At 46.5% G+C, this 22,740-nt stretch overlaps 1 protein-coding gene across 1 annotated transcript in view; it reads right to left on the bottom strand.

Moving 5' to 3' along the window:
- Positions 1–10,887: 10,887 nt before the first annotated feature.
- Positions 10,888–22,740, bottom strand: part of GFRA2 (GDNF family receptor alpha 2) — a 106,321-nt gene continuing 94,468 nt past the window's right edge. The window contains exons 8-9 of the mRNA XM_075346455.1: positions 20,656–20,703; positions 10,888–11,653 (exon numbers count right to left, since the gene is read on the bottom strand). Coding sequence (XP_075202570.1) covers positions 11,531–11,653; positions 20,656–20,703 — 171 coding nt within the window. The 3' untranslated portion in view covers positions 10,888–11,530. The remainder of the gene's footprint in view (positions 11,654–20,655; positions 20,704–22,740) is intronic.

Here is a 22,740-nt window from a genome sequence, read left to right as displayed (position 1 = left end):
GTCTTGGTAGGTTTGCATTTGTGCCATTCTCCTTACATTTTTGGATGATGGATTAAACAGTGCTCCGTGAGATGTTCAGAACTTGTGATATATTTTTTTATAACCTAACCCTGCTTTACTCTTCTCCACAACTTTATCCCTGACCTGTCTGGTGCATTCCTTGGTTTTCATGATGCAGTTTGAACCCTAATGTTCTCAATCAAACCGCTGAGGCCTTCACAGAACAGCTGTAGTTATACTGAGAATTAATTACACACAGGGGAACTCAATTTATGTGACTTCTGGAGACTATTGGTCACTCAGGATTATATTTAGGGGTATAAGACTACATGGTACTGCATATAAATGCATGTCACAATTTTCAGATTTATATGTTTAAAATATTTACTAAACCATGCATTATTCCTTTTACACTTCACAAATACTTGCTACTACAATAAAATACTGTATTTTTCGAATTATAAGACGCACTTTGACTCCCTAAAATATGGGAGGAAAATGAGGGGTGGATCTTATAATGCGAATGTAGCTTACCGGGAGGTGGAGAATGGGCACTGTGCTGGCTGCGGTGGGGGCTGTGCTGGTTGTGGTAGGGGCTGTGCTGGCTGCAGTGGGGACTATGCTGGCTGCGAGGCACTGTGCTGGCTGCGGTGGGGGCTGTGCTGGCTGCGGGGCACTGTCCTGGCTGCAGTGGGGGCTGTGCTGGTTGCGGTGGGGGCTGTGCTGGCTGCGGGGCACTGTGCTGGCTGCGGTGGGGGCTGTGCTGGTTGCGGTGGGGGCTGTGATGGCTGCAGGGCACTGTGCTGGTTGCGTTTGGGGCTGTGCTGATTGCCGTGGGGCTGTGCTGACTGCCGTGGGGGCTGTGCTGGCTACATTGGGGGCTGTTCTGGCTGCGGTGGGAGCTGTGTGGAGGAGAGCAGTGCAATGGGTGAGATGGTCTGTCGGCGGTGCGGGCTTCAAATAATGATATCTGGAGTTGGCGCGGCACAGATGGAGCTCTCGGCTCAAGATCTCATCTGCGCATGCGCCACCTCCGGCCCATTGATCTCCCAGTGGCAGGCTTAAGGAAAATGGCTCCTGGAGGTGGTGCATGCGTATATGAGATCTCGGCTTGTCATTGAGCCGAGAGTTCAATCTGCGCACACGCCGACTCCAGGCGCCATTTCATTAAAGCCCGTACCGCCAACAGAGCATCTGTGACACCCACAGCACCGCCCTGCTCCACACAGCCAGGAGTAGCGCCCACAGCCAGCACAGCTCCCACTGCAGCGCATGCACCATCTCCCTACTCCAGCACCGTCCCACCTCCTGTGACCCTGCTCCACCACCGCTGCCACCCCCCTCCAGTAAAATACCACCAGAGCATAAGATGGACCCCATTTTTTTTTTTTACCTTTTTATCTCTAAATTTGGGGTGCATCTTATGTTGCGGGCGGGGGTCGCTGCCGCTTCTCTCTCTCGGGGGCCTGCTCGGATCCGGGTTCGCTGCTGCGGCTCGAGTGGTGACCGGACCCGTGCTCGCACGGTCGCCCGTCCTCACAACCGTCGGAAAGGGGATATTTACAGGGCAGTTGTTGTGTCTGTGACGCCACCCGTGGGTTGCGGTGAGAGATGGTGACACCGCCGCTGCCTGGTGATGGGGTGCCCGGGGCTGATGGAGCGGGGCAGCAAGATGGGATCCCCTCCACGGGTAGGGGAGGTGTAGTCCCGGAGCCCTGTGTCGGTACACAGGAGTGACGGCTGCTGGAGGTGGCGCGCCGGGCTGGACCGGGGGACAATGGTGTACTCACAGTTCAGTAATTTCACACAAGTCCCGTAGTAAACCAAGTTGTCAGTGGCCGGCTGCCTTAGGAGGGTGCATTCGGGTCCCACACCCAGGTTAATGAACAGGTTTCCCTTTCTCCTGCACTTTGTGTTTGTCTTTCCTTTTGGACGACTTCGCATGGAACGGACAAGTCCACTCCCGGTTCTGTGTGTGTTGGGAGCTGTGGCCCGTGAAAGCTGACCCTTGGGATCTCAGTGGGTTCTGACGGACACCCTATCCCCCGCGTTGGGCTTCTATTTCGCTCTATCTAGGCAGTTAATGGAACAAAGTCTGGAACCTTGTCCCCGGCTGGTTAATTGGAGAGGGGCTTGCAACCTTCCTTGGCCTAGGGTCCAGGCACCCCGACTGTGCACGGCCTCTGCACCGGATTCCCGCTGTCGGCACCGGCGGGCTACAACCCTGCCTCGGTCCACTTTAGGTCTCCCGTGACTGGATCTCCATCGCCTGTGGCCCTGTTCACTGTCTGCCACCTAGCCGGGTAGTCCAGGGGCCCCTACGCCTGACTACACTGCACACTTTGCTTCTCTCACTTCAACTGTCAAAACCCGACCACTATTTTCCCGCCCCTGACACCTCAGGACCCCTAGGTGGGCGTTCTCATCCGCCTGATCCCGCCCACTGGTGTGTCCTTATTATCATGAGGGGGTGGCTAGGCTTTAATGGCTGTGTGTTATGCCTAAGTGAGGGTTTCTGATGGCGACAAGGAGGAGATACACTTTTGTGACTACCTGGTTTTGCTAGGGCGTCACACTTATAATCTAGTTCGTCTTATAACATTAAAACTATGGTGCATTTAAATTTGTGGTTGTAATATGAAAAAATATAGCAAAGCTCACAGGGTGTGAATACTTTTTCAAGGCACTGTAAAGTTGTACAGATCAAGGTGTAGGTAATGTTGTTGCTAGGGTTTATGTGTTTGCTAGAGGTGATGAGTTAGGAATTGGGGGCCTGTTTCGAATTTTCATAGTACCCATGTGAGTACCCATACAATAAATACATGTAGCCCTTAATAGCAGTGAACATTTATGATAATCTATACTGATCTACCATGCACGTTGTATAAAATATTCAGCTGGTTATTCTGGCTCCCTGTGGATTTTCGGGAGGCTGAATATGGTATTAAGTTGGCTTGGCTCACACCTGAGCAATCTGTAACTCTTCATTACTTGTCTGTTTTTGTAATTATTGTCAAGGGCTTGGTTAGCTACCACTGAGAGCAGTAACTGACTATATCCTCGAAAATTAATTGAATAATGCAGCATTTTAAATGAAACATCTGCTTAGGAATACACTGTGCATAACGTGATGTATTATTTGTGGAGACCATCTTCTGGCATCTCTCCCAGATGTAAGTGGACAAGGTCCAGGAGAGATTCCACGAGGGTGGCTAAAGGGGACGAAGATTGGCTAACCCCCAAGGGTCTACAAATAGACTTGAGGGATAAGTAATTCTGGGTATCTCTGGGTTCCTGCCAACGTTCTTTCAAGATAAAACACATAGCCTATGTGGAGAACGGTCTGCTCTTCTTCAGCCTGGTGTCCTTAATGGAAATTATCTTCCTCTTCTCCGTACAGAACATTGTGAATTGTACACAGCGAATAATACACAGCTCAGAATGGAGCACAAAGAAAGTTCTCAAAAATGTCAAAACAGGAAGCAAAGTCCACGTGAAAGTTCAGTTTTGGAACTTCGTTGGCCACAGCAGGCATAATAAATAATACATCCTACTTAATAATATAAATTAAACAAGTAAATCAAAAAGATAAGTAAACTCAGCAATTATTTTATATCGGAAGAAGAAGATACACCAAAGTTTTGTTAAAGTTACATGAGCCTTAGGCCACTTTCCAATTGCGTTCCTTTCTCCGTTCAGTGGTCCCGTTGGGGCTTCTGTCTGAATCCCCCGTTAAACGGGTTTCGGACATATGCGCCGACAGGGCCACTGATTATAATGATGCAGACGGAGTCACTGTGTGCTCTGTCGTGCACCATTTTCAGGAGTATACGCTTTCCAGTGACGGACACCCAGATGTAGTAGATTGCCTCTGGGTGTGCATCTCCAGTAAGTGTATACACCCGAAAATGGTGCATGAAGGAGCACACAATGACTCCATCTGCACCATTTAGTCAGGGGCCCTGTTGGCGCATATGAACGAAACCTGTTTTGTGGGGGATTCAGACAGAATCCCCAATGGGACCACTGAATGAAGGTCAGAACGCATTGAAATGGCCCTAACCTCTTCCTACTAAAAGTTCACATTTAGTAAATGGCTGATCCACTGAAAAATGTGAAGAAAATTGGTCAAAATGGCCTAAAAAATTACCTAATTGATCCTCTGACCCTCCCAACCCAATGCTACCCAGGCCCCTGTCGGTTTCTTCTTTCTGCCTTTTCAGCTGAGCAGTCACCATGGTGACCATGGTTGGCTATTCATGAACAAAAGGATCAGGCACTGTACCAGATCCTTCTCTCTCCTGTCGTCACTATTGGGGAGAGTCGGGAGGCCACCATACACATTAGATTATCATCCGATCCCACTGATATCCAAGGGTTTGACCGTCATTAATCTAATTTGCATGGGGGCTTTATTCCAGATGTATCCTTCGGTACGGGCTGATAACACAGTATGTGGCGCATAGAGACTTGACAGGACCTTTGGTATCCATGGTTACGACCATTGGCAATTAATGTAATGTAATGTAAGGCCCCAAGCGCATAGCCCTCTCCTTTCTTTTTTGTTCACTAATTTAGGGGTATGTAATCCCTTCTAATGTACAGCAGTAAAAATAAATAATAATAATACTGTCAATGTATGAGTGATTGTAAACATGGATACCTAAGCTGCAATGCCCTGTACATGAGGTACGAGATATAGCTAATCAGGAGAACTATACTACATTTCTAATTGGAGGTATTTGCTAATCTTATTATTATTATTATACCTACTACTATATTATTATTATTATTATTATTATTATTATTATTATTATTATTATTATTATTATTATTATAGCACCAATAATTCCATGGCGCTTTACAAGTGAAAAATGGTATACATAACAACTAGTACAACAATCATTAACAGTACAAAACAGACTGATACAGGAGGAGAGAGGACCCTTCCCGCGAGAGCTCACAGTCTACAGGGAATGGGTGATGGTACAATAGGTGAGGACAGAGCTGGTTGCGCAGTGGTCTACTGGACTGAGGGTTATTGTAGGTTGTAGGCTTTTCGGAAGAGGTGAGTCTTCAGGTTCCTCTTGATGCTTTTCACAGTAGCAGAGTGTCTTATATTATTATTATTATTTATTATTATAGCGCCATTTATTCCATGGCGCTTTACAAGTGAAAGAGGGTATACGTACAACAATCATTAACAATACAAAACAAACTGGTATAGGAGGAGATAGGACCCTGCCCGCGAGGGCTCACAGACTACAGGGAATGGGTTATGGTACAATAGGTGAGGACAGAGCTGGTTGAGGAGTGGTGTACTGGACTGAGGGTTATTGTAGGTTGTAGGCTTGTTGGAAGAGGTGGGTGTTAAGGTTCCTCTTGAAGCTTTCCATGGTAGGGGAGAGTCTGATATGCTGAGGTAGAGCGTTCCAGAGTATGTGGGAGGCACGGGAGAAATCCTTTACGCGATTGTGGGAAGAGGAGATAAGAGAGGAGTAGAGAAGTATATCTTGTGAGGATCTGAGGTTGCGTGCAGGTAGGTACCGGGAGACTAGGTCACAGATGTAAGGAGGAGACAGGTTGTGGATGGCTTTGCATGTCATGGTTAATGTTTTGAACTGGAGTCGTTGGGCGATGGGAAGCCAGTGAAGGGATTGGCAGAGTGGCGAGGCTGGGGAATAGCGAGGGGAGAGGTGGATTAAGCGGACCGCAGAGTTTAGGATAGATTGGAGGGGTGCAAGAGTGTTGGAAGGGAGGCCAGAGAGCAGGAGGTTGCAGTAGTCGAGGCGGGAAATGATGAGGGCATGCACTAATGTTTTTGCTGATTCTTGGTTAAGGAAAGCACGGATCCAGGAGATATTTTTGAGTTGTAGTCTGCATGAGGTAAAGAGGGCTTGGATGTGTGGCTTGAAGGATAGAGCAGAGTCGAGGGTTACTCCAAGGCAACGAGCTTGTGAGACTGGGGAGAGTGAGCAACCATCAAGTTTGATGGAAAGGCTTGTTGGAGGAGATGAGTGAGGAGGAGGAAAGACAATGAACTCTGTTTTGTCCATGTTAAGCTTTAGGAATCGCGCAGAGAAGAAGGATGAAATAGCAGATAGACATTGTGGAATTTTGGTTAGTAGAGAGGTAATGTTAGGTCCAGAGAGGTAGATCTGTGTGTCATCGGCATAGAGATGATACTGAAAACTGGGACTCTATGAGCTGTCCCAGGCCGAAGGTGTAGATAGAGAACAGCAGGGGTCCAAGAATTGAGCCTTGGGGGACACCGACAGATAGGGAGCGAGATGAGGAAGTGGTGTGAGAATGGGAGACGCTGAAAGTTCGGTCGGTTAGATATGAGGAGATCCAAGATAGGGCCAAGTCTGTGATGCCCAGAGATGAGAGAGTCTGTAGTAGGAGGGAATGGTCTACTGTGTCAAAGGCAGAGGACAGTTCCAGGAGGAGGATGACAGAGTAGTGTCGCTTGGCTTTGGCGGTTAGTAGGTCATTGGTGATTTTGGTTAGGGCAGTTTCAGTAGAGTGATGTGGTCAGAAGCCAGATTGTAGCTGGTCAAAGAGGGAGCAGGAGGAGAGGTATGAGGACAATTCAAGATGGACATGCTGGTCCAGTAGTTTTGAGGCTTAGGGGAGAAGGGATATAGGGCGATAGTTTGACACAGAGGATGGGTCAAGGGAGGGCGTTTTGAGGATGGGTGTAATGGGGGCATGTTTAAAGCATGAAGGGAATACACCACTTGTTAGTGATAGGTTGAAGAGATGGGTTAGGGCTGGGATGAGGACTGCGGTGATGTTGGGGATGAGGTGCTATAGGAGCGGGTCAAGTGCACAGGTGGTTAGATGTAATCTTGAGAGTAGAGTGAAGATTGTTTTCTGTCATGGTGGAGAAGCTGGATTTGGAGAAAGAGGGCTGAGTAGCTATGATGCCGTGGTGATTGTGGGCCAAAGCTTGCTCTGATGTTGTTAATCTTCTGCTTGGAGGCAAAGTCTTCAGCTGAGATGAGAGGAGAGGGAGGTGGTGCTGGAGGATGGAGGAGAGAATTGAAAGTGTTGAATAGCCGTTTAGGGTTGTGAGAGAGAGAGGATATGAGGGATGAGAAGTAGGTTTGTTTTGCAGCAGTGAGTGTGGACTTGAAGGTGGTGAGGGACTCTTTATATGCAATGAAGTGGTCAGTGGAATGAGACTTCTTCTATCTGCACTCAGCAATTCTGGAAGCCCGTCTCAATTCTTTAGTCTGACTCGTGTGCCAGGGTTGCCTGTTGATTGTGCGGGTTTTGGTGTGTGTGAGGGGAGCAACTGATTTGAGAGCTGCAGAGATTGTAGTGTTGTATAAAGTTGCAGCAGCATCTGCATCATGTAAAAAAGCAATATCTGTGAAAGGGAGAAGGGACTGAGAAAGTGCATGTAAATCAAGGTGTTTGATATTTCTGCGAGGGTGTGAAAGTTTGTGGAGGGGGGGGTTGCTGGTGTAGAGCGTTCCAGAGTATGGGGGAGGCAAGGGAGAAATCTTGTACACGATTGTGGGAAGAGGAGATAAGAGAGAAGCAGAGAAGGAGATCTTGTGAGGATCTGAGGTTGCATGCAGGTAGGACTGGGAGAGTAGGTCACAGATGTAAAGAGGAGACAGGTTGTGGATGGCTTTGTAGGTCATGGTTAACGTTTTGAACTGGAGTCTTTGGCCAATTGGAAGCCAGTGAAGGGATTGGCAGAGAGGAGCGGGGAACAGCGATGGGAGAGGGAGGTGTATTAAGCAGGCTGCACAGTTCAGGATATATTGGAGGGGTGCAAGAGTGTACTATATATACTGTATATAGTGTGGCCATCGACATGGCAGGATCGCAGACGCTGCTTAATCTGTGGCCTGGCAATTAGCGTGGGAGACTGAATGGGAGTCCCCGGTTCTGTCGACTATATATATATATATATATATATATATACACACAGTATGTACATAAGATATATGTATATCATACAGTATATACGGTATTGGAATAGGATCTTGGACATGGGAATAACCCTTTAAATCTTTCTTTTTCCCACAAAAACGAGGTGCTAAACATCTCAACTGCTACAGAATAAGAGGCTATATTGGGGTGGAGTGCAGGCAGGGGCTTCTCTGTCCCAAATTGAGGCGTTGTAAACCAGCGCTAAAAGCTGACTTCTGCTTTACATTACATTTTGGCTATGTGGTGTCTGTGGTTGTAATTGAACATTATTTGGGTGTTGCAACTATAACACTATTATTTTTTCACTATAGGGCGGTTTTAAGGTAAATGTTGCTTATTTTGTACAATTACACTTTACTTTCTTAGTATCCAGCGCTAGAACATTTATGTATTTGATGACTTCTCGGAGTGATTTCATAAGATCTGGAAGCAAATCTGAAGACATGGAGGGAGTCACATTTGCAGACCACCCTGCAGCTAAGAAATCCCCCCACAGGGCTCATTGCCAGTGTGCTGCAGATACCAGCCTGGGGAATAGCCTCACTGTTAACCATTTCATGCTCAGGCCGACGACATGTTATCTGTATCGCTTGGATAGTTATATACGTCTACAAATATTTTCCATTTTTCCATGTCTTGTGCATCTGACCTAATAATGCACCGGAAACTCAATTATCATGACTAATGACTGAAAGCCTGATAAGAATTCACGGTAATTTAAGATAAGATTAAAATAGAAAAAGGCAAGTTAATTCCGATTTAATTGGTTTTTTTCCTCCCAAAAATGCAGATGTAGCAGAGCTGAGCTTCTGGGAGATAGCAGGGCTCAGTCTGTAATCTGCCACTACTTGTCATTTGCATTAATGCGTTTTTTCACTATGGAAAGATATGGCATATTCTCTTCCTTCCCTTCATTTTTTTCGCTTGCATTTTTGGCTCCCCTTCTACCATTTTTGATACCCGTGATGTTTTGATCGCTTTTGTGGGGACACATGTCGCAACCGAAAGACGGCAATTCTGGTGTTTTGTTTTTTTCAACATCTAGCATATGGTTTAAATAATTTCATAGATTGGCCATTTACAGGAGCATGTTTATATTTTATTTATATTAATTTTTACATTTCTTAATTTTTGGGGATTTATATTTATTTATATATTTTTTTTATATTTTTTCTTGGCAAATTTTATTTTCCTTATTATGCTCTGGGGTCTCTACATACAGATGGAATATAATCGGAGATCTAAATTGAGACCAATGGCCCCAATCCATAATTGGTAACAAGGTCCCCACCTCTCAGGGGCTCTGTTTTTTTAAACAATTTTTTTAAGGTCCCCACCTGTCATTTTCCAGTAATAATGCCGCCCTTAAAGCGAATCTGTCAGCAGGTTTTTGCTACCTAATCTGACAGCAGCATGATGTAGATAAAGAGATTCTGAATCCAATGATGAATCACTTAGATTACTGGCTGCAGCCGTTCTGACACAATCAGAATTTTTAGATTTAGCCACGTAGCAGAGCTAAGAGAGCTGCCCATGCCCACACCAGAATCTATAGAGATTGTACTTTGACAGTGAGGTGTAAATAAGAGGAGTGGGCGTGCTGGACTGCCATGTGTGTGACATTGTAGTCCCACGCAATGATAAGGGTCCTGCTGCTTAAACAAATATAACAAATTAACAACAGATCGGACTGTGACAACACAGGGAACCCCGAATTCTATGTTTTAACCCTTACAGCATGCTGACTTCTGCTTACATAGCAATAACCTGCTGACACATTCCCTTTAACTATACCCCTGAATATACGCCATGCTAGGAGGCTACATTGCAAAGGTTGCCACCCATTATGCTAGCAGGACTGAATGGCTTGGTGTGTGTTTGATCCAATGGTCAAGCAAAAGGTGGAAATGGGAATAGTGTTTCCACCTAATTCAGCTGTAAGGGAGTCCTGCACATTAGCAAAATGGATATAACCAGTTATGGCCTGGACTCCGAAATTCCAAGGGTTCATACTTAGTTTCAAACTGTCCTGGGAATTCCCACAACTCCTGGTCCAGAATGGGGAAAGTCTATGTATTGTAAACACCACCCGAAAGTGAGCACTCCAGGGAGGCTGGGGGCAATCCATGGAGGGGTGGTTGAGTTCTTGGGAGGGTGATGGGACAAAGGGATTGTCCACCTTAGGAGAACATGTTTCTTTTTTTATGTAAATAAATCATTTTTGCATCCCTGTCCAGACATAATTCCCTACTAAGGTATTGAAAAATAGTCTTATTAAGCTGGACATCTCCTTCAAGTCATTGGAATCAGAGCAGAAGTCTATCATGGCCATGTTTTTGAGGGTCATAATGATGTGCCCACCTGCACATTCAGCTTCAGTGTGATCTGTTGTCCTAAATCATCTGTACGTTACCCCGTTGTGTTGCTATTAGCCTCGGAAAATTTTTAGTTGCGCACCAGCTGTTTATGCAAAATGAATATTCACTCCTTCCCCCACCCATAATCCTGCCCACCCCTCTGCACTTGCATCAGTGATTGAAAAAAACAGATGAGAGTTACACGTTTTCTTGCTAGACTGTCAAAAGAAGCTAACTTACACACTCCTTGCTAGACTGTCAAAAGAAGCTCACTGAAACATTCCCAGTTAACTCATTTCATAGCCTCCAATGCAGTGCAACACAAAGGTTCGAAAAGGCAAATGTGTAATGAAACCCAATTATAAATTTAGCTAAAAATATATGCAAAAAAATGTCCTCAAAAGGTGGGACATGTTGGGTGCATAGCTTACCTTACACCCTTGCTGATCAGAAGGTTCCCTTAGTGCTGTAAGTGATATCTGGAGATTTGCGTCTCTCTGCAGTCTCTTTCCGTCTATCCCCCCTCCCCCGCCCGATCTCCTGGTGATGTCTAACCACTTTTTTTTCTAGCTCAATAATAAAATGAATGAGACTTTGGGGTCAATACATTTTAATTCGTTAAATGAAGAAAAATGCAGAATTGCAGAAGGAAGTATAAAGATATTTATATACAGGGAGCCGGAGCGACAGATCTCCCCGCTGCTAACTCATCACCTGTCAGCTTCGCCGCGCAGGCGGCTTTATTTCACTTCCTTGCAGGTTTCCTCCTTTATATTCCACGTCTTTGCTTTTGTCTGGCTTTGGTCAGCACAAGTCAATACAGTTGTAATATTTCTCCTTTCCCCCCTTCCCCGGGTGACAGAAAATCTGCTGGGTAGAAGTCTTTGTGATGGATTCATCCCTCTTGGAATTTGCAGAGCATCGCTCCGCTGTGAGCCTGCAGGTCGTCTCTCCACCTTCGAGCTCGTTATTTTATTCTATCTATACATATATTTACTCACATAGTCGTGTCTAACCCACCGATAATTTACGTATCTAGAGGCGGTAATGTCCGAGTGCCCGGCAGGTGACTGTAGACGTTAAATTACTGTATCAGTCAAGGACCACGTTTTCTTTTTCTATCCGGTGGTCACAAGTTTGCTGTCTGGCACCGCTTTTTAAAGGTTGGTTGGGTTCATTATGTACAAGGTTTCAGTCTGTGTCATCCTTGTGCCAGAGGCCTCTCAGAACAGGGTGGTGAGGGTCAGAGCAATCAGGGTGGTCATCATGCTGGCGTGGTGCGGAGACATCCCGGAGCGGTCGTCTTCTATCTGTAAGTCCGGGGCAAGCTCTGCATTTAGCTGGGACTGTAAAATAGAGTAAATGTGTGACATATGAAGGTGCAGCGTTATGGAGCACATGTCCGGCCTCTAGCGCTGAGAGGTGACACAACAACTCATCACAATTAGTAACATGACAGAAGTGGTGTGGTAGAGGTGTGAGCGTAATCAGGAAACTAAAGTGACATGGTAGTATATTCAAAATCCATAAATAAATCAAGGGTGGCTGTGAGAGTCAGCCTTGTGGGCCCCCTGCCCTGCACAGTGTAAAAATGCCCATAGACTGTAAATTCCAAATCCCTCAATACACATGCATGCTCGGTTCGGCAGAACGTGCATGTGTTTTCAATAAGGAAAGTGGAGATCGCTGCTGCTTGACATCTGTGCCAGCATCTTACCTTCCTTGAAATCAAAAGGACCAGAGATGTGTGTATATATACTCTTTGTGCAGCAGAGTGTGTATTTACTCTGAGCAGCAGAGCTGTGTGGGCAGCAGAGCTTTGTGAATGTGTGCTGTTTGGGCAGCACAGCAGAGATGTGTGTGCAGCAAAGCTGTGTATATACAGTTAGGTCCAGAAATATTTGGACAGTGACACAAGTTTTGTTATTTTAGCTGTTTACAAAAACATGTTCAGAAATACAATTATATATATAATATGGGCTGAAAGTGCACACTCCCAGCTGCAATATGAGAGTTTTCACATCCAAATCGGAGAAAGGGTTTAGGAATCATAGCTCTGTAATGCATAGCCTCCTCTTTTTCAAGGGACCAAAAGTAATTGGACAAGTGACTCTAAGGGCTGCAATTAACTCTGAAGGCGTCTCCCTCGTTAACCTGTAATCAATGAAGTAGTTAAAAGGTCTGGGGTTGATTACAGGTGTGTGGTGTTGCATTTGGAAGCTGTTGCTGTGACCAGACAACATGCGGTCTAAGGAACTCTCAATTGAGGTGAAGCAGAACATCCTGAGGCTGAAAAAAAAAGAAAAAATCCATCAGAGAGATAGCAGACATGCTTGGAGTAGCAAAATCAACAGTCGGGTACATTCTGAGAAAAAAGGAATTGATTGGTGAGCTTGGGAACTCAAAAAGACCTGGGCGTCTACGGATGACAACAGTGGTGGATGATCGCCGCATACTTTCTTTGGTGAAGAAGAACCCGTTCACAACATCAACTGAAGTCCAGAACACTCTCAGTGAAGTAGGTGTATCTGTCTCTAAGTCAACAGTAAAGCGAAGACTCCATGAAAGTAAATACAAAGGGTTCACATCTAGATGCACACCATTCATCAATTCCAAAAATAGACAGGCCAGAGTTAAATTTGCTGAAAAACACCTCATGAAGCCAGCTCAGTTCTGGAAAAGTATTCTATGGACAGATGAGACCAAGATCAACCTGTACCAGAATGATGGGAAGAAAAAAGTTTGGAGAAGAAAGGGAACGGCACATGATCCAAGGCACACCACATCCTCTGTAAAACATGTTGGAGGCAACGTGATGGCATGGGCATGCATGGCTTTCAATGGCACTGGGTCACTTGTGTTTATTGATGACATAACAGCAGACAAGAGTAGCCGGATGAATTCTGAAGTGTACCGGGATATACTTTCAGCCCAGATTGAGCCAAATGCCGCAAAGTTGATCGGACGGCGCTTCATAGTACAGATGGACAATGACCCCAAGCATACAGCCAAAGCTACCCAGGAGTTCATGAGTGCAAAAAAGTGGAAAATTCTGCAATGGCCAAGTCAATCACCAGATCTTAACCCAATTGAGCATGCATTTCACTTGCGCAAATCCAGACTTAAGACGGAAAGACCCACAAACAAGCAAGACCTGAAGGCTGCGGCTGTAAAGGCCTGGCAAAGCATTAAGAAGGAGAAAACCCAGCATTTGGTGATGTCCATGGGTTCCAGACTTAAGGCAGTGATTGCCTCCAAAGGATTCGCAACAAAATATTGAAAATAAAAATATTTTGTTTGGGTTTGGTTTATTTGTCCAATTACTTTTGACCTCCTAAAATGTGGAGTGTTTGTAAAGAAATGTGTACAATTCCTACAATTTCTATCAGATATTTTTGTTCAAACCTTCAAATTAAACGTTACAATCTGCACTTGAATTCTGTTGTAGAGGTTTCATTTCAAATCCAATGTGGTGGCATGCAGAGCCCAACTCGCGAAAATTGTGTCACTGTCCAAATATTTCTGGACCTAACTGTATATGCAGCAGAGCTGTGTGTGTGTGTGTGTGTGTGTGTCTGTACGTATGCAGCAGAGATGTGTGCAATAGTGCTATCAGGGTGTGTGTGTGTGTGTGTGGGTGTGTAGTAGAGCTGCGTGAGTGTGTATGTATGGATCAGAGCTGTGCATATGGCCCCCCTATAGCCATCTGTGCAGCCCCCCAGAGCTGTATGTGCAGGGCCCCAGAGCACTATGCAACCCACCCCAGTAATGTATTTACCCCATAGCTGTTTGCTACTCCAGTAACATCTATGCCCTCCAGTAATGCCTATGCCCCCCTGCCCCTCTTGTGATGTATATATTGTGGCCCCCAGCCTCTCCTGTGATGTATATACAGCAGTGTCAGTGTGCACGGCCATGTCTGTTAATGACGGCCATCATGCAGCACAGCCACATGCCCAGGAGGACCTGGATGGAGACAAGCGGGAATGTGTCTGTATGCATGTATGATGTGTATCTATGTATGTCACTGTATATGACTCTGTATAGATTTGTCTGTTTATAAGTATTTTTGTGAGTTTGTCTTCAAATATGTATATGTACGTATGACTGTATGTGTACGTATCTGTGTATTTGCGTGTCTGCGTGTGCATGGGGCCCACTGAGACTCTTCTGCCCGCTGCCCACAAAAACCATGCCTGCGCCTCTCCATTCCTGAGGTATAGCTCCCTCTTCCCTGAACATACATTTAGACTTATTCGACTTATTAGCCAAGTGGGTGTATCGATTTGCAGTGGTCCAGTAGACATGTCAATAGTCTGTCCCTGACCGTTTTGAGCCTAACGGTTACTACCGTACAATATCTGTAGGCACACACAAATGATGTTACACTGGGCCTACTAATTGTAAGAGGCACTAGGCATACGAGCAGGTAGGAGGAGGCTTGTGGAGCGCTCTCCATTGGCCACCGACCACTGACATGACCGCTGGACCAGGGTTCTGCGAATAGCTAGTGTGATCCTAAACTCTTCTCTTTGGGTGACTTCCTGGGGACCTCGTCCACTTTCTGAATCCTAACAAGACTAGATTTTTATATATAGGAAAGAGGGGGGTCCATAGTTCAGGAATGGCGAGATAGAAGAAGAAAGATGATAATGCAATGGTGGGATAAATGGTGGGAGAAAAAAAAAAATTGTTTCCAGAACTTTTTATAAAATACGTAATTGGTTCATTCCCTACTACAAATGTGGTGGGAATGGCCAAAGGCCAGACCTCTATGGGAGGACATTTTTAGGATAATCTGTAAGGTAGCAGGATAGTGATAATACCAAAACCAAAAATGATGGCTCACTGAGGTAAGTCACATTCTCCTCCTGTGCCTGCGCGGTGACATCACTTCGGTGCGACTGCTGTGCTGAGTGCACAGAGCGCAGGATGGGAGGACGCCGACCGGAGCACCGGAACGAGGAGAGGGGAGGACGAGCAGCGGTGGAAGAGGAAAGCGGTGAGGACAGAAGCGGTGGAACGAGGAGACGTGAAGACAGAGCAGCGGAGGGAAGGAAAAGAGAGGGTGAGGACTTGTTGTGTGTTTTTTTTTTTTTAATATAAATTAGTGAGTACACGGTGGCCAGAGGCTTGAGAAAGCTGCCTTATTATACATGGAGGCCTGGAGAGGCTGCATTATTAAATAAAATAAAATAAATAAATCTTTATTTTTATATAGCGCTAACATATTCCGCAGCGCTTTACATACATCAGGAACACTGCCCCCATTGGGGCTCACAATCTATAGTCCCTATCTGTATGTTTTTTGGAGTGTGGGAGGAAACCCACGCAAACACGGGGAGAACATACAAACTCCTTGCAGATGGTGTCCTTGGTGGGATTCGAACCCAGGACCCCATCGCTGCAAGGCTGCAGTCCTAACCACTGAGCCACCGTGCCGCCCAATTATTATACATGGAGGCCTGGGGAGGCTGCATTATTATACATGGAGGCTTGGGAAAGCTGCCTTATTATACATGGAGGCCTGGGGAGGCTGCATTATTATACATGGAGGCCTGGGGAGGCTGCATTATTATACATGGAGGCCTGGGGAGGCTGCATTATTATACATGGAGGCCTGGGGAGGCTGCATTATTATACATGGAGGCCTGGGGAGGCTGCATTATTATACATGGAGGCCCGGGGAGGCTGCATTATTATACATGGAGGCCTGGAGAGGCTGCATTATTATACATGGAGGCCTGGAGAGGCTGCATTATTATACATGGAGGCCTGGAGAGGCTGCATTATTATACATTGAGGCCTGGAGAGGCTGCATTATTATACATGGAGGCCTGGAGAGGCTGCATTATTATACAGGGAGGCCTGGAGAGGCTGCATTATTATACAGGGAGGCCTAGAGAGGCTGCATTATACATGGAGGTCTGGGGAGGCTGCATTATTATACATGGAGGCCTGGAGAGGCTGCATTATTATACATGGAGGCCTGGAGAGGCTGGCTGCATTATACATGGTGGACTGGAGAGGCTGCATTATTATACATGGAGGCCTGGAGAGGCTGCATTATTATACATGGTGGCCTGAAGAGGCTGCATTATTATACAAGGAGGCCTGGAGAGGCTGCATTATTATACATGGAGGCCTGGAGAGGCTGCATTATTATACATGGAGGCCTGGAGAGGCTGCATTATTATACATGGAGGCCTGGAGAGGCTGCATTATTATACAGGGAGGCCTGGAGAGGCTGCATTATACATGGTGGACTGGAGAGGCTGCATTATACATGGAGGCCTGGAGAGGCTGCATTATACATAGAGGCCTGGGGAGGTTGGCTGCTATATTATACATGGAGGCCTGGAGAGACTGCATTATACATGGAGGCCTGGGGAGGCTGGCTGCTATATTATACATGGAGGTCTGGAGAGGCTGGCTGCATTATACATGGAGGTTGACTGCTATATTATACATGGATGCCTGGAGAGGCTGGCTTCTATATTAAACATGGAGGCCTAGGGAGGCTGGCTGCTATAATACACATGGAGGCCTGGAGAGGCTGGGTGCATTATTATATATGGAGGCCGGGTGCATTATTATACATGGAGGCCTGGAGAGGCTGCATTATTATACATGGAGGCCTGGAGAGGCTGCATTATTATACATGGAGGCCTGGAGAGGCTGCATTATTATACATTGAGGCCTGGAGAGGCTGCATTATTATATATGGAGGCCTGGAGAGGCTGCATTATTATACAGGGAGGCCTGGAGAGGCTGCATTATTATACAGGGAGGCCTAGAGAGGCTGCATTATACATGGAGGTCTGGGGAGGCTGCATTATTATACATGGAGGCCTGGGGAGGCTGCATTATTATACATGGAGGCCTGGAGAGGCTGGCTGCATTATACATGGTGGACTGGAGAGGCTGCATTATTATACATGGAGGCCTGGAGAGGCTGCATTATTATACATGGTGGCCTGGAGAGGCTGCATTATTATAGAAGGAGGCCTGGAGAGGCTGCGATATTATACATGGAGGCCTGGAGAGGCTGCATTATTATACATGGAGGCCTGGAGAGGCTGCATTTTTATACATGGAGGCCTGGAGAGGCTGCATTATTATACAGGGAGGCCTGGAGAGGCTGCATTATACATGGAGGTCTGGGGAGGCTGCATTATTATACATGGAGGCCTGGGGAGGCTGCATTATTATACATGGAGGCCTGGAGAGGCTGCATTATTATACATTGAGGCCTGGAGAGGCTGCATTATTATACATGGAGGCCTTGGAGAGGCTGCATTATTATACAGGGAGGCCTGGAGAGACTGCATTATTATACAGGGAGGCCTAGAGAGGCTGCATTATACATGGAGGCCTGGAGAGGCTGGCTGCATTATACATGGTGGACTGGAGAGGCTGCATTATTATACATGGAGGCCTGGAGAGGCTGCATGATTATACATGGTGGCCTGGAGAGGCTGCATTATTTTACAAGGAGGCCTGGAGAGGCTGCATTATTATACATGGAGGCCTGGAGAGGCTGCATTATTATACATGGAGGCCTGGAGAGGCTGCATTATTATACATGGAGGCCTGGAGACGCTGCATTATTATACAGGGAGGCCTGGAGAGGCTGCATTATACATGGAGGTCTGGGGAGGCTGCATTATTATACATGGAGGCCTGGGGAGGCTGCATTATTATACATGGAGGCCTGGAGAGGCTGCATTATTATACATTGAGGCCTGGAGAGGCTGCATTATTATACATGGAGGCCTGGAGAGGCTGCATTATTATACAGGGAGGCCTGGAGAGGCTGCATTATTATACAGGGAGGCCTAGAGAGGCTGCATTATACATGGAGGTCTGGGGAGGCTGCATTATTATACATGGAGGCCTGGGGAGGCTGCATTATTATACATGGAGGCCTGGAGAGGCTGGCTGCATTATACATGGTGGACTGGAGAGGCTGCATTATTATACATGGAGGCCTGGAGAGGCTGCATTATTATACATGGTGGCCTGGAGAGGCTGCATTATTATACAAGGAGGCCTGGAGAGGCTGCATTATTATACATGGAGGCCTGGAGAGGCTGCATTATTATACATGGAGGCCTGGAGAGGCTGCATTATTATACATGGAGGCCTGGAGAGGCTGCATTATTATACAGGGAGGCCTGGGGAGGCTGCATTATTATACATGGAGGCCTGGAGAGGCTGGCTGCATTATACATGGTGGACTGGAGAGGCTGCATTATACATGGAGGCCTGGAGAGGCTGCATTATACATAGATGCCTGGGGAGGTTGGCTGCTATATTATACATGGAGGCCTGGAGAGACTGCATTATACATGGAGGCCTGGGGAGGCTGGCTGCTATATTATACATGGAGGTCTGGAGAGGCTGGCTGCATTATACATGGAGGTTGACTGCTATATTATACATGGATGCCTGGAGAGGCTGGCTTCTATATTAAACATGGAGGCCTAGGGAGGCTGGCTGCTATAATACACATGGAGGCCTGGAGAGGCTGGGTGCATTATTATATATGGAGGCCGGGTGCATTATTATACATGGAGGCCTGGAGTGGCTGGCTGCTACTTTATACAAGGGGGCCTGGAGAGGCTGGCTGCTATATTATACATGGAGGCTGGCTGTATTATTATACATGGAGGTCTGAGGAGGCTGGCTGGATTATTATACATGGAGAGCTAAGTGCATTATTATACATGGAGGCCTGGGGAGGCTGGCTGCATTATTATACATGGAGGCCTGGGGAGGCTGGCTGCATTATTATACATGGAGGCCTGGGGAGGCTACCTGTATTATTATACATGGAGGCCTGGGGAGGCTGGCTGGTATATTATACATGGAGGCTGGCTGGTATATTATACATAGAGGCCTGGGGAGGCTGGCTGGTATATTATACATGGAGGCCTGGGGAGGCTGGCTGCTATATTATACATGGAGGCCTGGAGAGGATGGCTGCTATATTACACATGGAGGTCTGGAGAGGCTGGCTGCTATATTATACGTGGAGGCCTGGAGAGGCTGGCTACTACATTATACATGGAGGCCTGGGGAAGCTGGATGCATTATTATACATGGAGGACTGGGGAGGCTGGGTGCATTGTTATACATGGAGGCCTGGAGAGGATGGCTGCTATATTATACATGGAGGACTGGGGAGGCTGGCTGCATTATTATACATGGAGGCCTGGAGAGGCTGGCTGCTATATTATACATGGAGGCCTGGAGAGGCTGGCTGCTACATTATACATGGAGGCCTGGAGAGGCTGGCTGCATTATTATACATGGAGGACTGGGGAGGCTGGATGTATTATTATACATGGAGGTCTGAGGGGGCTGCATATTACAAAATGAAGGACACGTTATACATGGAATATAGGGGTGCATTATGCATGGAGGAGTATGGGGCTGCATAATACAATATGAAGTTTTATAGGACTGCATTGTAATACATATAGGACTATGGGGGCTACATTATAATATATGGAGGGCTATGGAGCCTACCTTATACATGGACTATGGGGGTGCATTATAAAACATTGGGGACTATGTAGTGCAGTATAATATATGGAGAACTATGGGGTGAATTATAATACATGGAGAACTATGAGAAATTCATGATAATACTTGAAGGGCTACTTTATACATGGAGGATTATGGGGTGCATTAAAATATATGGAGGACTATGGGGTGAATTATAATGCATGGAGAACTATGGGAAATGCATTATAATACATGGAGGACTATCGAAGTGTATTCTAATATATTAAGGGTTATGTGGGACCCTTTATACTATTTGGAAGGCTATGTGGGGGCCATTATTGTATTTGGAGAACTATATACGAGGGGGGACAAAGATACGATCAGGGGATGGGAATGTTTTGTGCTGAGGGATAAAGGCGCTTTCCCATGCTCTGCTATATATCTTCTCTCAACACCCAGCTTTCCCATGCTCTGATATGGGAAAGCTGGGTGCTGAGGGAAAGATGTATAGCAGAGCATTGGAAAGCTGAGTGCCGAGGACAAGATGGATATCAGAACATAGGAAAGCTGGGTGTTCATAGAGGGATTTCAGATCATGGGAAATCTGGGTGCTGAGGGTAAGAGCCAAGTGTCAGCGTCATTATCCCGTACCCCAAGTGTCGGTGTATGTGGAGGGGGGGGGCCCAGGTCTGAACTTTGCACCGGGCCCAATCAAACTCTAGTTACGCCACTGGTCAGCATGTTCATGGAATAGCAATAAAGAACACAGTCCACAACCACAACACAAGCGGAGAGATGAATGGATCAGAAGGTGGTAAAAAAGAAGACATAATACCTCAGAAACGCAGATCCTAATGTGGGGAGAACTGTCATTTTTCTTATCCTACAATAAGAAGTTACACAAATCACTGGCAGGTCACGCAATCCCATCATGTATTTGAGCCAACCCAACTGTCACCTGTAATAGATTAGGTCCATACCTCCAGATCTTCTGGATCCAGTAGAACAGTCCCAAATTTGGGGAGCTATCCTGCTGTTCCAGGAAGTAGGGGGAATGTGCCAACCCTTGCTGTGTCCCAAGAACATTCCACCTATGTCTCCATAGTACACAGATACAGTTTAATAAAATGGTGGAGCAGGGAACCATCAGATCCTTGCTTCATCATTCAATCTATGTAGAGACTGAAGGACATTCAGATCAAGTGACATTCTCCATGGACACACAGGCAATTGAGATACATATGGGGGGCATCATCTTATGTGTGGGAGGTGGGCTGTGGAGGCATCATAATGTGTGTAGAGCTTTAATGTTGGGCCTGAAAAGGCATTATATTGTTTTGAACGGCTGTGGGGGATTTATTATGTATGGGGGGCTGTGAGGGCATTATACAGTGTAGAGGGTCAATGTAGGGGTATTATACTGTTACTGTGTAGGTAGCTATGATGGTATTATACTTTGTGACGGGCTATGTGGGCATTATAATGTTTGGGGAAGCTGGGAGGCCATCATACATTAGGGGTGATTGTGGGGGCATTATAGTGTGGGGGTATATGGGCTCATTTTATGAAGAAGTGGGCTTCATACTGTGCTTTGAGAGTATTATACTGTGTGAGGGGATGTGGTGACATCATGTTGTGTGGGGGCATCATAGTATAGGGGGTATATGGGGTCTTTTTATGTGGAAGGAGTGGGCATCATACTGTGCTTGAGGGCATGATAATGTGTGAGGGGATGAGGTGAAATCATATTGTGTTGGGGCATCATAGTGTGGGGAGTATATGGGGTCATTTTATGTGCAGACAGTGGGCATCATACTGTGCTTTGAGGGCATTATACTGTGTGAGGGGCTGTGGTGTCATCATATTCTGTGGGGGCATCATAGTATGGGGGGTATATGGGGTCTTTTTGTGTGGAAGGAGTGGGCATCATACTGTGCTTGAGGGCATGATAATGTGTGAGGGGATAAGGTGAAATCATATTGTGTTGGGGCATCATGATGTGGGGAGGTTGGGGTCATTATAATGTGATTACAGTGGGCATGATACTATGTGGGGAGCTGTGGAGCATCATAATGTGAGTGTGGGGGACACCATACGTGTGGGGTGCTGTGGGTATTGTGACAAAGGGAATGTAATGTCAGGGGGTCATACTCTATATGTGGAGCCTCAATAGGTATCATATAGTCTGTGTGGTGTGCACTGTGGGGTATTGTGTGTGAGAGGCTGTGTGGGGCCATGAGTGATATCGTACTGTGAAATGGGCCATGACCAGCTGAGGGAGGATTCTCCGGTCATGATGTCTGTGTAACCAAACCCCCTTATCCTCTAAAATTAAACACACGGACTGCATGCGACTTGGTTCAAATGGCCACAGCAGCCTTTTTATTGCCTATTGTTTTACAGACTAGTACCTTAGGGACGCCGTCCAACGGGCGACCCAAAACAACCACATAACGGTAACAATAGACAATAACATTTACAATACCCCCCGGGGTAGGCCCAGTCCACTACTACTACTCCCCCTGTCCCCGGCCGCAACACACCGACCCAGAGACGAGGTGCCAATCACCCACGGATTGACCCCCACACTTTGGCAGAACCCCGTGCCTGCCACATCCCGGAAACCGAGAGCCACCATACCAAGACAATGACTCCCGGTCCAGCCACCAATCACTTCCAAACCTCTGGACCAGACCTACCCCCACCGCTACTGTGACAAAAGGTATCCCAACTACCCAAAAACATCTCCCACATGACAACACAAAGGGAGGGTGGGCGGGGATCGTTCGGCGTCCGGAAACAGAAGAGGAGGTAACTCCTTCCTCTCCCAGCTAACCCTTTCCCTGCTCCTCCTCTTCCTCCCCGGCTAAAACCATCCCCCAAAGCCATATTAGGCATATACCACTGTCCCTATTAACCC

This window comes from Anomaloglossus baeobatrachus, chromosome 4, assembly GCF_048569485.1.
Source record: "Anomaloglossus baeobatrachus isolate aAnoBae1 chromosome 4, aAnoBae1.hap1, whole genome shotgun sequence".
NCBI lineage: Eukaryota > Metazoa > Chordata > Amphibia > Anura > Aromobatidae > Anomaloglossus > Anomaloglossus baeobatrachus.
This window is presented reverse-complemented; position numbering and strand designations above follow the sequence as displayed.